Here is a 12,723-nt window from a genome sequence, read left to right on the forward strand (position 1 = left end):
TATTTTCTCAGTGAGAACACACAGGTTCATTTGATACATTTCTGAAACACGTGCAATACTCCTTTAAATATAAAAACTCTCCAATTTGCCCTCCACATTCATGCTTCCTTTTATATTTCCGCTTTCAAAGACATAATATGAACTTCTGAGGCCTTTAGTCTTTGTTTCCTGCTCTGGCTTCCGTCCACTTGCTCTTTCTTGATCTATGAGAGTCTCCTTCAGCCTTGTATTGCAAGTCAGAACCCCAAGGTGTTCCTGTGATTCTGCCCTATAACAACAATGACATCAGCACTCTGCCTGCACGTCAGCCAGGGAGGGAAAGAGAGTGGGAGACAGTGATTGTGATCTCCAACTCCAATCTTCTCACTCAAAACATCTCTGAGTTCTTATCTAATCAGGGAGTGTTCATCTAGATAACAGATAACAGGTGTTTTTTTCTATGTTCTGTGAAGGGTGTCTGCCATCTGAGTGTCTGTGATCTTCTATGCATTTTTCAATATCTGGACTCGGATGAATGCATACTGTATATACAAAGTCATTAGAGCAATGAAAAACAGAACAGAACCAACAGGTGTTCCCTCTCATTAACACTAAGCTTTTCTTTCCCGAAAGGACAGTTCAACAAAGGCAGAAAACTATGATTCAGCTCACAACAAACATTTGTGTAAATAGCAGCTTCTTGGAACATTTTACGTCAGAACAACACACTTGTAAAACTGCGCAGAAGTGCGAGCGAGCACAGGAGTCGCGCAGATGGCGAACAGCCTGCAGCACATGTGCCAGCCAGCAGCTCGAGCTTGTGAATAAAATACCAAGAAAGAGATTTCATCTGTCTTTTCTTCTCTCCTTCTCCTGCCAGTCAGTGAAGCCTTACCTGCGCATGTGTCCAGGTGTGGAACGCTGGCTACGGCCTCGCTGGTTCACCGCCTGGACCATCATCCTGCCAGTGCAGCTCACCCTGCCCTGTGAGGGGGGAAGAGAGACACAGAGAAAGAGGGAGCTTATGAGGTGTTGACACTCCACCGCGCCACAAGTAGTAGTCAGACTGTGAGGAGGAAATAAAATGTGAGTGTTAGAGCTGGAGAGGCTGTTAGAAAGCCTGTAGCACATGAACTTTTGACCCCTCACGGGGGCTTTAGTGATTTCCTGTCTCATTCAACGCCCTCTTCCTCTTCAGGCCGGAGACCATTATCTTGATACTCATTATTCTCTCGCTAATGAGGGCTAATGTCTGCTATGGGCAGCCAAACAGGCGTGTATATGCATTGTTATTTCATGAAAAGGTGCAAAGAATCTTCATTAATATCCCATGTAGTGTTTTTTTTTCCAGAGAACGGCATCCGTCTGTTCACCTCGGGGTTGCCTGCCATAATGGTGTAGTTGCCGTCATCATCCAGCGAGGCTGCAGCTGTGTGCAGAGAGCAGGTTCCATCAGCGTCACGGCTGATCCTGTAGTGCTCGCTCCTCTTGGAGATCTGCTTGCCATCTTTAAACCAGTAGACCTATGACACAAGATAAGAGAGAACAGACAAAAATGAAATGTCATCTTTAAAATGTCTTAATCCGATGCTCTAACCCTTTTTTGCCTCTATCTTTTTGCTTTTTGTCATCACTTCACCGTGAGACCTGTCATCACCATTTCATTAATGCGGACAGAGCCAGGCAGCCAGCCCAGGCCAGTGTGAGTTCTTATCACAACACAGAGCATATGTGCAATATCTACACCCTCCATCATCAACATCACACATCAGCAACTCCCAAGCAAGGAAGCCAAGCCATCATAAATGCCTCAAAATGACTGAATATTTATCTGCTACTAATAATCAGCACATCACCTTCACCAAGTATGTTTAATCATTCAGGGTGATGAAATTCTTTCAGTGACATGTCGAAACTCCCACCTTTGGTTTTGGGTCTCCATTAACCTTGCAGGAGAAGGTTACAGGCATGCCCTCAAAGACTTTGAAGTGTTTGAGTTTCTGGTTGAAGGATGGTGCCACCCCATGGCCAGCAGAGTCTTCGTCGTGCTGCACGTCATCGTCTGACTCCTCCACCGGAGAACGCTCCAGACGGAATTCAATCTCGCTGATCAGGCGCTGCTCAAAGCTAGACACCTTGTATTCCTAAATGGAAGAGACAGAAAAAGAGAAAGATTTAGAAAGACAGAAAAACTAAGCTTGTCAGTAGTGAGAGTGGTTTGTGTGATCACGTGGCAAAGGCAAGCACATTTAAAAGCGTGCAATGTCTCAAGAAAGCTACACACTTATTAACCTGTTTTCATTGTCAACCAAACTACCGACTTTCTCCCAGTTTCCTAATTCTCTCTCTACCCTGATGAGCCACTCCTCCTACCCGCCATCTCCATCAATCTGTCATCACTGGATCTCTGCTGAGGCAGAGGGAACATCTGCAGAGTGGCATGGTCTGATGACACATCACAAACATAATGACAGGCCTCAGGCACAGCTGCATAGCCAGCATTTATCCTCCTAAACTCACTCTGCCGCTTATAAGGACAGCAATCGCAGAAGTGGCCTGTCCTGCTCTAGTGAGGCATTATCCTATAACAGAAGAGAGGCAGCTACTGCGGCACGAAATGTTAAAAAGGAATATTGTGTTCGTTTTACATAGTACTTTAATATCAAATGCATTGGAGCAGTAACATTGTAGCATGCATTGCATGATGGTGGCAGATTAAGTACAATCGGAGTAAAACCAAACGTGCTTGTGTTGCAATCAAGCCTGAACATGCTTCAGTATCTGAATCAATTCATACGACACATACTGAACAACAACATACAGTAAAAGCTACAGAGGCCATGTTTCATACATGCTCAATCTCTGTCATCATCTGTTGTGTTTACCAGACACACCTGCCTTTGAATGGACTAAATTGTGAATATGGAACCACAGTGACTAAAAAGCTAATTCTGTATTGCTGCCTTTTGTTTGCCACTTTTTCTGTTATCAGCTAATTTTCCACACCCAATCCTGTTCTGTTCAAAGTGAACACATCCAAAGCTTTTAGCGTGACTTTGTGTGCACAGTAACGCATAGGGAGTGTCACACAGAGTGAATGAAAAACCAGAGAGTGACAGAGTGGAGAGAAACAACAGTTTCATTAACCTTTTGGGGGAAAGATTCTCTATCTGATGACTTGCCTGCCTGTTGAGAGAAAATAAGAGGTTTTATGTGTGTGTCCTGAGTGTGTTTCAGTGTGTATAATCTTACCTGCTCCCAAAAAGGAAAGACACAGTATCAAAACAACAAAAGACATCCTGCACATATGACTCATGATACATTGGCACTGATGCATTTCCAGAAACATTTCCAGAGCCATGCAGTGCTGCAGTGCCCCAACCAATCCTCCTCATGCCAACAGGCAGCATCACTCTGGGACAGCATGGTGTTAACTTGAATTTATCTGTCAGTGTGGACAAAACTTTGTGCTCTAGTGAAGTTCATTATATCTGCACCGTGACATCACCGAACCAATCAGAGTGTGCTTCCTGTTAAAGGAGGATACAACGTAATTCAGAGCCAATTTAGCATCTGTGAGCCTTCCATTTTGTCCATTTAATCCTTCGAGTGACTGATGGTAAGCAGATAAAGGGTCAACTTCAAAAACCAAAACTGACAGGCCTCAATCTTTACTACTGTGATAGACTATAAAAAATATACTTATATATATATAATGCAAACAAATACTTCCTTCTATAGGATTAATATAAACCTTTGGTACACATAAAACTGTATTTTCCTTTACATGGTAGTGCATCTATGATTAAATAACCAACAATGTGTGGAATTGCTATTTTTGCATTTCCACAGAACATTTTGGTGGCTTGCTATCAGACAAATAGCTACATGAGCCTTCGACAGTGTCACTGCATGTTTGCAGCAACGCTGGCTTCTAATGAGTTTGCATAAACAGAGCTTTTTATGGAGGGCTCTGGAGGACTTGGACAATGTTTATACTCTGCTTTCATAACTCGCTGTTCAGCAGTGTTTAAAGGTGTTTACAGAGTGTTTACTCTGATTCAACAGTGTGTAAAGGAAAGCCTGTGGTCATAAGACAGACATGACACCAGGGGAGTATCGGTGGACAAAACAGAGAGGTGCTTCTGCCGTACACATGCAACAGTGGGATTTGCTCGTGTAAAAAAGTCAATGCTACTAGTGTAGACATGTTGGTCAAACGTTTCCATGCCTGCATGATTTCAAGTGAGAGTGCATATGTGTGTGATTTTCCCCTCCAGATGTGTGGATCCTAAAAAAAGAGCCACCATACCTGTGTGACCTGTGGCTCCTCCTCTGAGTCCTGTGTGTTTAAGACTGTGGCAGCGTTGTCAGCACCCAGCAGTCTGCGAGCCATCTTCTCCTCATAGGTTAACCTCTGGAAGCAGGGATTAATGGGGTCAGCGCAGGTTAGTGTGTGAGTTGCACAACACACACTTAATACACACAGTCAGCTAGCTACTGTATCTTGTGTTAATCAGGGATGGAGAAAACATTATGGATTTATTTTGAGGGAGCATGAAACAGAAGCTCGTTTTAAGTACACTTTTATGGGGAGCGTTTTTCTTTCATGAACAGTTGTATGACTTGTTGGGACGCTTGTTAATCTGTGTTAATGACGCTCTCATTCTCTAATTGCCTGCAAACACACAGATGTTTCAGTAATTGAATAAGGCTTGAAAACACACACGCACACGCATACACACAAACACACACACACACCTGTTGACCATTGCTTATGCGCTCCTCTTTAAAGCGCAGTTTTCTCTCCAAGTCCTGGATGACGGCATCCTTGGACCCCTGGATGTCCGAGTCAGAGGCGATGCGAGGTGTCCTACTGCCCGAGGACTTTCTGGGAAACGCTTTGCTGTAGAGGGACAAAACAGAAACATTTGTCAACATCAGAGTGGTGGCTCGCCGCTCCGTGACACACACACACACACACACACATTATCTCAACATGTTGCAGCTCTTCTTCCCTCTCTAGTTCCTTTGCTCCCTCTCCGGCTCTCTCACATCCACCCTTATCTGGACTTGTCCAGCTATGGCATTCCACAATGTGTCTTCTTATCTCTCACAACTCTAGCAGGAATGCCAGGGTGAGAGGGGGAGTGCAGCAGTGAGTGAGGGGCTGATGAAAAATTACTGGCAAAGAGCTGAAGGTGGAATGTCCTTGATGCGGGAAAAAAAAAGCAAATTTCTCCTTACAGATAAGCCATCAGAAGATGATTTTTTCTACACAACAAGAGCTCAATATTAGAGAGCCCAACAACATAGCAGCTAGACTCTGTGACGTGATATATCTTGACAGAGAGATACCCTGCACCTTGGCCGAACGTATACGCAAACTACGATACAGAAATCTGAGTGTTTATTTGATTTTGACACACCTTTCACTCTGAGGCCTTGTGTATATTTTCTTATCATATGGGGTCTAAAGCTCTTGTACCTTGAGCTCACTTTTGTCTCTATGTGTGTGGGTTTGTTCGTGTTTAAAAAGGGCTCTTTAGTTAGAGTTTTCCTGTAAACATGCTGAATAAAAATGTAAACATGTCATCTTCCATCTAGCGTCAGACATCCCGCCTCCAACTGCCAGCAGGTCTATCGCCTGAGACACACTGTCCCAAGTTTGATGCTGTGTATAAAGAACTTACAGAACTTTATGTAACTTGAGAGACACTGTAAAGAAAGCTCTATCTGTAAATGTGTGTGTAAGGGTGACTCACACAGTCCCGTTGCCTTTAGGAAGGCCCAGGGCATTAACTGTAGGACTGCCAGGTGAGGAAGGTGTGGCGGGCAACACTGAGGACAGGAAGCTGGAGGCTGGAGACGGAGGGACGGAGGAGAAAGGCGAGGACAAATCTGAGTGGGCTGGAGACATGGGCATGGGTGGAGGTGGAGGAGGTGGGGGAGGAGGGAAGTCTTGGGCGGGGCCTGATGGAGAGGACAGGTTACTGGAGCTGAAGAAGGGTGGCGGTGGAGGCGGGAAGGAAGGAGAACTCGGGGACTCCAGGCTGCCGGCCTTGGTGAAGGGGGGCATGGTGACCCTGTTGAAGGGCTTGTGTGGGGTGGGAGGAGACAGGGGGGAGGACAGGCTGGACCCTGAGGAGCCTGAGGACTGGGTGACGTAGCTAGTCCCCCCGGGGCTCTGAGCAGCGATGAACTGCTTGGGCCGGGCGTAGTTGAAGGTGCTGGCCTGCATGGCTGCGTTGTTCTCCAACTCCTGGAAGGAGGGAGGAGGGGGGAGAGGTGGAGTTGATGGAGCAGGTGGAGGCACTTCCTGAGGTGGTTGCTCGGCTGGAGGCAGGACTTCCTGGCCTTGCTGCTCCTGCTGCTGCTGCTGCTGCTGCTGCCAGTTGGCTGCTTCCTGCTGCTCCAAAAGAATCTGGTCCTGCAGCTGCTTCAGCTGAGTGGCGTTCCTGCGAAGAAGAAACATGCTCATCAGTGACACAATCACAAGCTAAAGTCATCTTATGTTTTCTTAAAGCATTTTCATTCTTTATGGGGGAAGGGGAGGGCTCTGTAATAAAGTAACAGACTTGTAAAAATGTTACAAAAGAATACGGCTGTTTTCAATTTGTGCATGACACCATAGCCTGGTCTCTATCCAACTGTAGTCAGAACACAACTGGCAGAAATGTTGGATGCCAGATGTGAGAATAATCAATGTGTGTGTTAAAATGCCAATCAGACTGTTGGGGGGACAACCCAGTCAGGAAGAAAGACAGCAAGTTGTGAAGATGTTAATTATTAAAGATATGAAGAGGTTTGAGGATGACATCAACACGCAGCCGTCAGTCTGAGGGTTTTGAGCAGTTGAAGTGAACTGTTTTTCCTCTGGTCTGAAGGTGATAGCTTGTCAGGCCTGAGGCTCAGGGAAAGTAGTGGTATGTGCACAACATGTGTATGTGTGCGTGCGTGCGTGTATGTGTGTGTTCTGGGAAGGAAACCACTGCACCAGCAGCACGGCCTGATAGGTTATCAGCCCCTAGCCTTTAACAAAGACTTGTTAAAAAGCCAGCCTGTTGACAATACATCAAGTATGGTAAAGGAATCAGGAGATAAAGTGTAATACTGAAGAAAACTGCTCTGTTCCTGTTGTTTAACTGTGCAGTCATTCACCCTGATGGACTGTGAACTGGTGAAGAGCCCAGATATGTTTTTCTATCTGTGAAATGGGAAAAGTACGCAGTTAAGGTGTGGCTTCTGTTGTTTGAATGGCATCGTGATGAAAGAAAAACAGAAATGTAATGTTGCCGTGTCATTTTGCCAGGGATGGGTCATGATGATGATGAAGTATTGTGTTTTTTCACAGAGGTGTGGTTGTCCAGTCTCTCCCCCAGTGTGGTTGATTCAGAGCATTGTCACGTCAACGTGGGTGGGAGAGAATTTAGAAATTTTGTAGTGTCATCTGACCCAAATCTAACATTTCTCTTTTCTGAAACAAACTTTATAAGCATCAGGAAGGTTTTAAAAGAAGACTAACTTTGAAAACCACAAGAAAGAAGTGCACTCATAGAATCTCTCACGGATCAGGGGGATGTGGGTCGTTGGGAAAGGCTGAAGTTATAAACCTTCAGAGTATAAAGCTACGTATGTGTATCTGAGACTGATGAGTTCTTCATAGGCAGCCTGTTCAGAATATACTGTACATCCCAGTGGTGCATGTTGTCAGGAGTCCACCAGGACTGAGTTCACGTGCCCAAATCTTTTCCAGATGTTGAATAATCAGCAGAGTCTTTCGACTATTTTTCATCTGTGAGAATGCAGGAAAGAACTCCCTTCACCCTCCCCCCCCGTATACATTTGCAAACTCAAACAACACAAGTGAATATTCGACTAAACTGACAGTTGTAGCATATTGAAACAAATCCTCCGCTCACGCCAACAGCAACATGACTGATTAGTCTGTCCTAGCCAGTTATTTTGGTCATATGCTCCCCTCCAGAGGAGACTTCACATGCCCAAATAAATAGTCATTAATTCAAAATTGCGTCCATTGCGATCATTCCAGCTCGTCACAACCTGGTGCTCTCCTTACAGGATTCACTGACCACAAGAGAGCCACATGAGCTACGATCTATTCTCTGTATACGTTTTCCTTTACATTCCCCAAAGGTCTCCTCTTCAGGCCTCGACCAAAAGAGTGCTTTTACAGGAATAGTTTGGCAGCTCCTGAGGCTTGCAGCGCTCCGCAGCGGTTTGATTCCTTTTTTGGCTGTGTTCGCAGAGCGTCAGGCAGAAGCACCCTGCCCGTCGGCTCCAGCAGAGAGGAAACACACTTCATTTCCTCACCGCCTCATCCCTCTCTCTCCCCGGCACACCGCTTTACTGCCTCAGCATGAAAGACCTCAAAGACCTTTACAAAAGATTACCTTTTTGACACCCTCCTACTGCATGTAGAGTGTTGTATTTTAGAAGTTAATTGTAGAAGTGAGTTTTCCCCCCCCCCTCTTCTCTCTTGTTTCTCTGAGTATGTATGAGCAGAAGGCAGAGTGGATGTTGTCCAGCTGTAACTGACATCATCCCTTTGCCTTAAAAGGTGCTCTTTACTTTCTATATAAAGCAACTACTGTTAAACAAGCACCTTCATTGATTACAAAGCCAAACTGCTGTGCAGGCGCCTCATAACGTACTTCCTTTCTTTTAGTATGGTCAAGAAAATCCTCAGTTACACAATTAAGTCATCCATCCACATTAAGATGCACTGACATGACATTTGACTTCCATCTTATCATTCAACATAATAGATTTCTAATTTTGCCAGTTAAGATCTGACATTTGGCACGTATCATATTTTGACATTGCATGAAAAGGTCAGCTGGTGTTATTTGCAGCTGCATGAGTAGTTTTGCAGCCCACTTGAGGATTTACATCAAGCAAAGGACAAAGGATTATCCAGACTCTGTGACCCTGGAGCAGTGCAGCCTCCGGCTCTGATCGCTCAGACCACTCCGACCACAAAGTGCACGTCAAGGCCGTTGTATGCACACTATGTCCCGCCTGTTCATCCCAGCTGCCTCCATCTGCATCTGCACTCTAAAACAGTACAAGCCCTGCTAAAACCAGACCTTGTGTAAATGATTAGAAAAGGTATCTTGAGAAGCAGAGCAGGCCTCCATCACTCCCTCTTTCTTTGTCTCTGCTGTGGCGGAGCAGGGTTGAATTAGGAGGGAAGTGTTCCTCTGTCGCCATGCCAACAGCCCAGTGTTTTGCTGTTCTGGTCTGAGCCAACTGGCCCACAGAGCGCTGTGCTTTGGTGAGAGAAAATGCTCCAGCTCCTCTGTCTGTCATTCCAGCTGTAACACTGCATTACTCTTAAGTCTCTCCCTTTCATTGCCTCTCTTTTCTGCCCCAACTTTTCGTGGTATAAATAGGCAAAGCAGTTAAGTGTTATGTCTTCCCATTTTCATCCTGAAAAAGACTTTAGCTTGGGCTGGATCCTGTCTGTAAATTCTTTAGTTGAGTGGGGGGGGGGGAAATAAGGGCAGAAAAGGCAAAGAGGAATCTGGTCTGAAGTAACTTTGTCTCTCCGGTTCCTGCATGGAAAAGCTCAATAAAGAGAACCCAGAACAGCTTGACAGTACCTTAAGAAAGTGTGTTTTACAACCCTGTGATGTATCAGTGGGACCCAGCTGAACACTGCGACGTGCCAGACACAGCAGGTCTTTACCAGCAGCATCTTGTTTTCATAAATGAAGAGCTCAATGTCTTAAATGGCAGTGTTGCTTGTTTGTGCTTCCTGAGCAATAACGACCCGGAGTGCGTGAGAAACTTGTCCACGGCTCCGCCGCATATCTGAGCAAGCCGGGAGCCGTCAGTGGGTTTATATACCGCCCATCTCGTTAGCTCTGAAGTTGGCTGAAAAGACGGAGCCGCTTTAGTATGACTTGGCCAGCTGATGACAGGAAGCGTGCAAGGGAGAACAGGAAGTTGTTGAGTGTACATGGCCAGTAATCAGGGGTTTCCTTCTGTAAACAACAACATGAGGGAAACTGAGGCCATGTCTGTTCTCTTTAAAAAGGTGTTTAGAAACAAAAAATAAGGTTAAAAAGCATATTTCAGCAGCAAGTGGAATGAGGGAAGGCTTTAGTGTGTGTTCTGGCTACTTTCAGGCTATAGGCTCATTGTGTGTTTGCATTAAACCTCTTTGTATTTGTTTCTGCAAACAGCCGTGGCTTATTAACAGAATGACCTTGCCATTTGTAAATGATTTATATCCAAATAGTCAAATTGAGCTCTAGTATCACACCTACAACACAAACACAGCCTGGAAACCAAGCCTGAGATCATTACACACGCACAGTGGTTGATCTCAATCGTGACTTCATGACAGTTGAAATTCAAGATTAAATCACCACAGTTCTGTGGGAAAACATGATTTTCACTTGTTTACCCTTCTAAGACGTACACACCTATCTAGTCACACAAAAATTGACCTGCATGTTTTTCTGCGCCTACACACGCACACACCTGGTTCACGGTTCCCTCAATTGTGTTCACCAGTGAGCATTGCATCACTGCCACAGTGCGTCAACCTCAACTTGTCTGATGCCCCCGAGCAAGAACAGAGCATCAGTCTGACAAAGCGACTGAGCTGATGTCTGAATCACTGTCAGACGGACAGACTGTGAGTAAGACAAGAAGCTGTCTGTTTGAACTACTGGATAAATGGTTTCTGACTTTCAGTAGGCACGGCTTAATTGAATAGAAGTAATCATCTCTGACTGGAAATGTGGCTTTCTAAACACTTATTGAGAAAGTCACCTCACACTCACACATCTAACAGGAAAATGTGTGACTATAGTGTTGTGTAAATATAGTTTTCTGGATAAAAAGTTTCACAAGGATGAGTCAATAAACAGAAAATTAATTGGCTATACTATTTTTTTAAAAATCGATTAATAGTCCATGTGATTTTTCAAGCAAAACTTGCCAGATATTATCTTCTCCAATCAGAGCATTTTCTGTTTTTCTCTGTTTTATGTCATTGAATTTTTGTCTGATCAACAGTCCAAAAACTGTTGATCAGACAAAACAAGCTACTTTTCAACTACAGTATAAGGTTACATGCAAACGTCATATAAAATAATTCAGAATGTACATGTAGGAATTAAGTAGAAGCCTCATAATACAGAGAAACTGAGTCATTGCACATACACAAACACACAAATCAGGCAGTTTAAGCATAATAATGTTTAAATGTAAAATCCTCATGTCTCTTCATCTCTTTCTCTGTCTCTGGCACACATCACTCTCCTGACTCCCTCCACCTCTCCGTGTCTGCCTCTACTTCTACTTTCACCAGAGAAAGCAAACCAGCAAAGGAGCCACTCCAAGTTTCCAAGAACATTTCAATATAATCTCACAGGCTGTCTGACCCCTAAAAACCAAACTGCTGCTGCAGGGAATTCAATATGTCACACATACTAAAAAGTGTTTTATTCCTTGTCTCCAGCTTCCATTCATTGACTTCCTCCCTGTCAGCTGACATGTTCTCTCTCAGCCTTTGTTCCTCCAGTATCCTTAACGTATTTTCAACCCCTATCCTCCCTGGGTACCCCCCCCCACCCCCCCACCCCCTCGTTCTCTTTGGCTCTAATTGCACACACACCACATAAAACAGAACCAGACTGTTTTCCTTTCCCCCCTCTCTTTAAAACGTAGCACAGAGCGTTTTTCTTATTCCAGCCACGCCAACAGTTCACGGCTGCTCCGATCACCCACTTTCTCCCTGCCCCACTTTTCTTTCTTTCTTTCCGTCTTTCCTCTTCTACTATTATTTTCCGCTTCGCTCTCTATTTGAGCTCGTATTTCATATCCAAGTGTAGGTGAAGAGGGCTCTCCTCCACAATCAGTGAGCCCTGCTTTTCTCTATATACCTCCATCCCTCATCTCCCCTCTCCTGCGCCTTTCGCTCTTTCTGTCCAGTGAGACAGGCAGTGCTTTTTTTTTTTTCTTTCTTTCTCTATAGCAGGAATGCTGAAGACATTCTTCTCTGGATTGGAGTGGGAAAGACATCGCCATCAAATGGGATTAGCAGCAGGAGTGGAGGGAGAGAAGGAGGAGGAGGAGGAGGAGGAAGGGGAAAGGAAGAGCCAGAGAGAGAGAGAAAGAGGGGCACAAAGTGGCTCAGAAGAAATCAGTCAGTGAAGAGTTACAGGCGAGCAAGACACAAGCTTTCTCACCTAACAGACTCTATTGTGTTAACTAATCCATCTGACTCCAGCGAGGAGCTCTGCAAACAAATGAACCTCGCCACATAAACATAAGTCGGGCTGTATCACAGACACAACACTAAAAAGAAAAACTACAGACTTATCTTTGTTAAAGTCACTTTTCTTTTCTCTTAATCTTCTCTTTTTATGAACTCGCTACCGTTCTAGAGCCTCCGGCAAATGAATGGGTATCTCACTCAGTCTCTGGGTTCTCCCAGAAAAACCACACACCAATTCTGAGAACATATGATTTAAACATTAACATGCAGAGCTGGTAAACCATTCAAATGTGGAAAAAAAGAATCATTACCTCAATCATTTGTTCTCTCTCGCTCTAATTCAAAATCAGCACAATTAAAGTTAATGGCAAAGTGATTCATTTTTAGTCTTGGTGCTTTTTAAAAAAAAAAAATAATAATAATAAAAACCCACAAAAAGTTTTCTCTCTGAGAGCTCGAACACTAAAAGTCCAAGAAAAGCATCATTC

At 44.5% G+C, this 12,723-nt stretch overlaps 1 protein-coding gene across 2 annotated transcripts in view; it reads right to left on the reverse strand.

Annotated features, from left to right (window-relative positions):
- Nucleotides 1–12,723, reverse strand: part of palld (palladin, cytoskeletal associated protein) — a 70,249-nt gene that overhangs the window by 4,575 nt on the left and 52,951 nt on the right. For both annotated transcript variants that reach the window (XM_042416510.1, XM_042416509.1), the window contains 7 exons: nt 5,745–6,437; nt 4,741–4,885; nt 4,292–4,396; nt 3,127–3,165; nt 1,902–2,123; nt 1,353–1,502; nt 875–963 (listed from right to left, as the gene is read on the reverse strand). In XM_042416510.1, the coding sequence (XP_042272444.1) occupies nt 875–963; nt 1,353–1,502; nt 1,902–2,123; nt 3,127–3,165; nt 4,292–4,396; nt 4,741–4,885; nt 5,745–6,437 (1,443 nt within the window). The remainder of the gene's footprint in view (nt 1–874; nt 964–1,352; nt 1,503–1,901; nt 2,124–3,126; nt 3,166–4,291; nt 4,397–4,740; nt 4,886–5,744; nt 6,438–12,723) is intronic.

This window comes from Thunnus maccoyii, chromosome 7 (genome assembly GCF_910596095.1).
Source record: "Thunnus maccoyii chromosome 7, fThuMac1.1, whole genome shotgun sequence".
NCBI lineage: Eukaryota > Metazoa > Chordata > Actinopteri > Scombriformes > Scombridae > Thunnus > Thunnus maccoyii.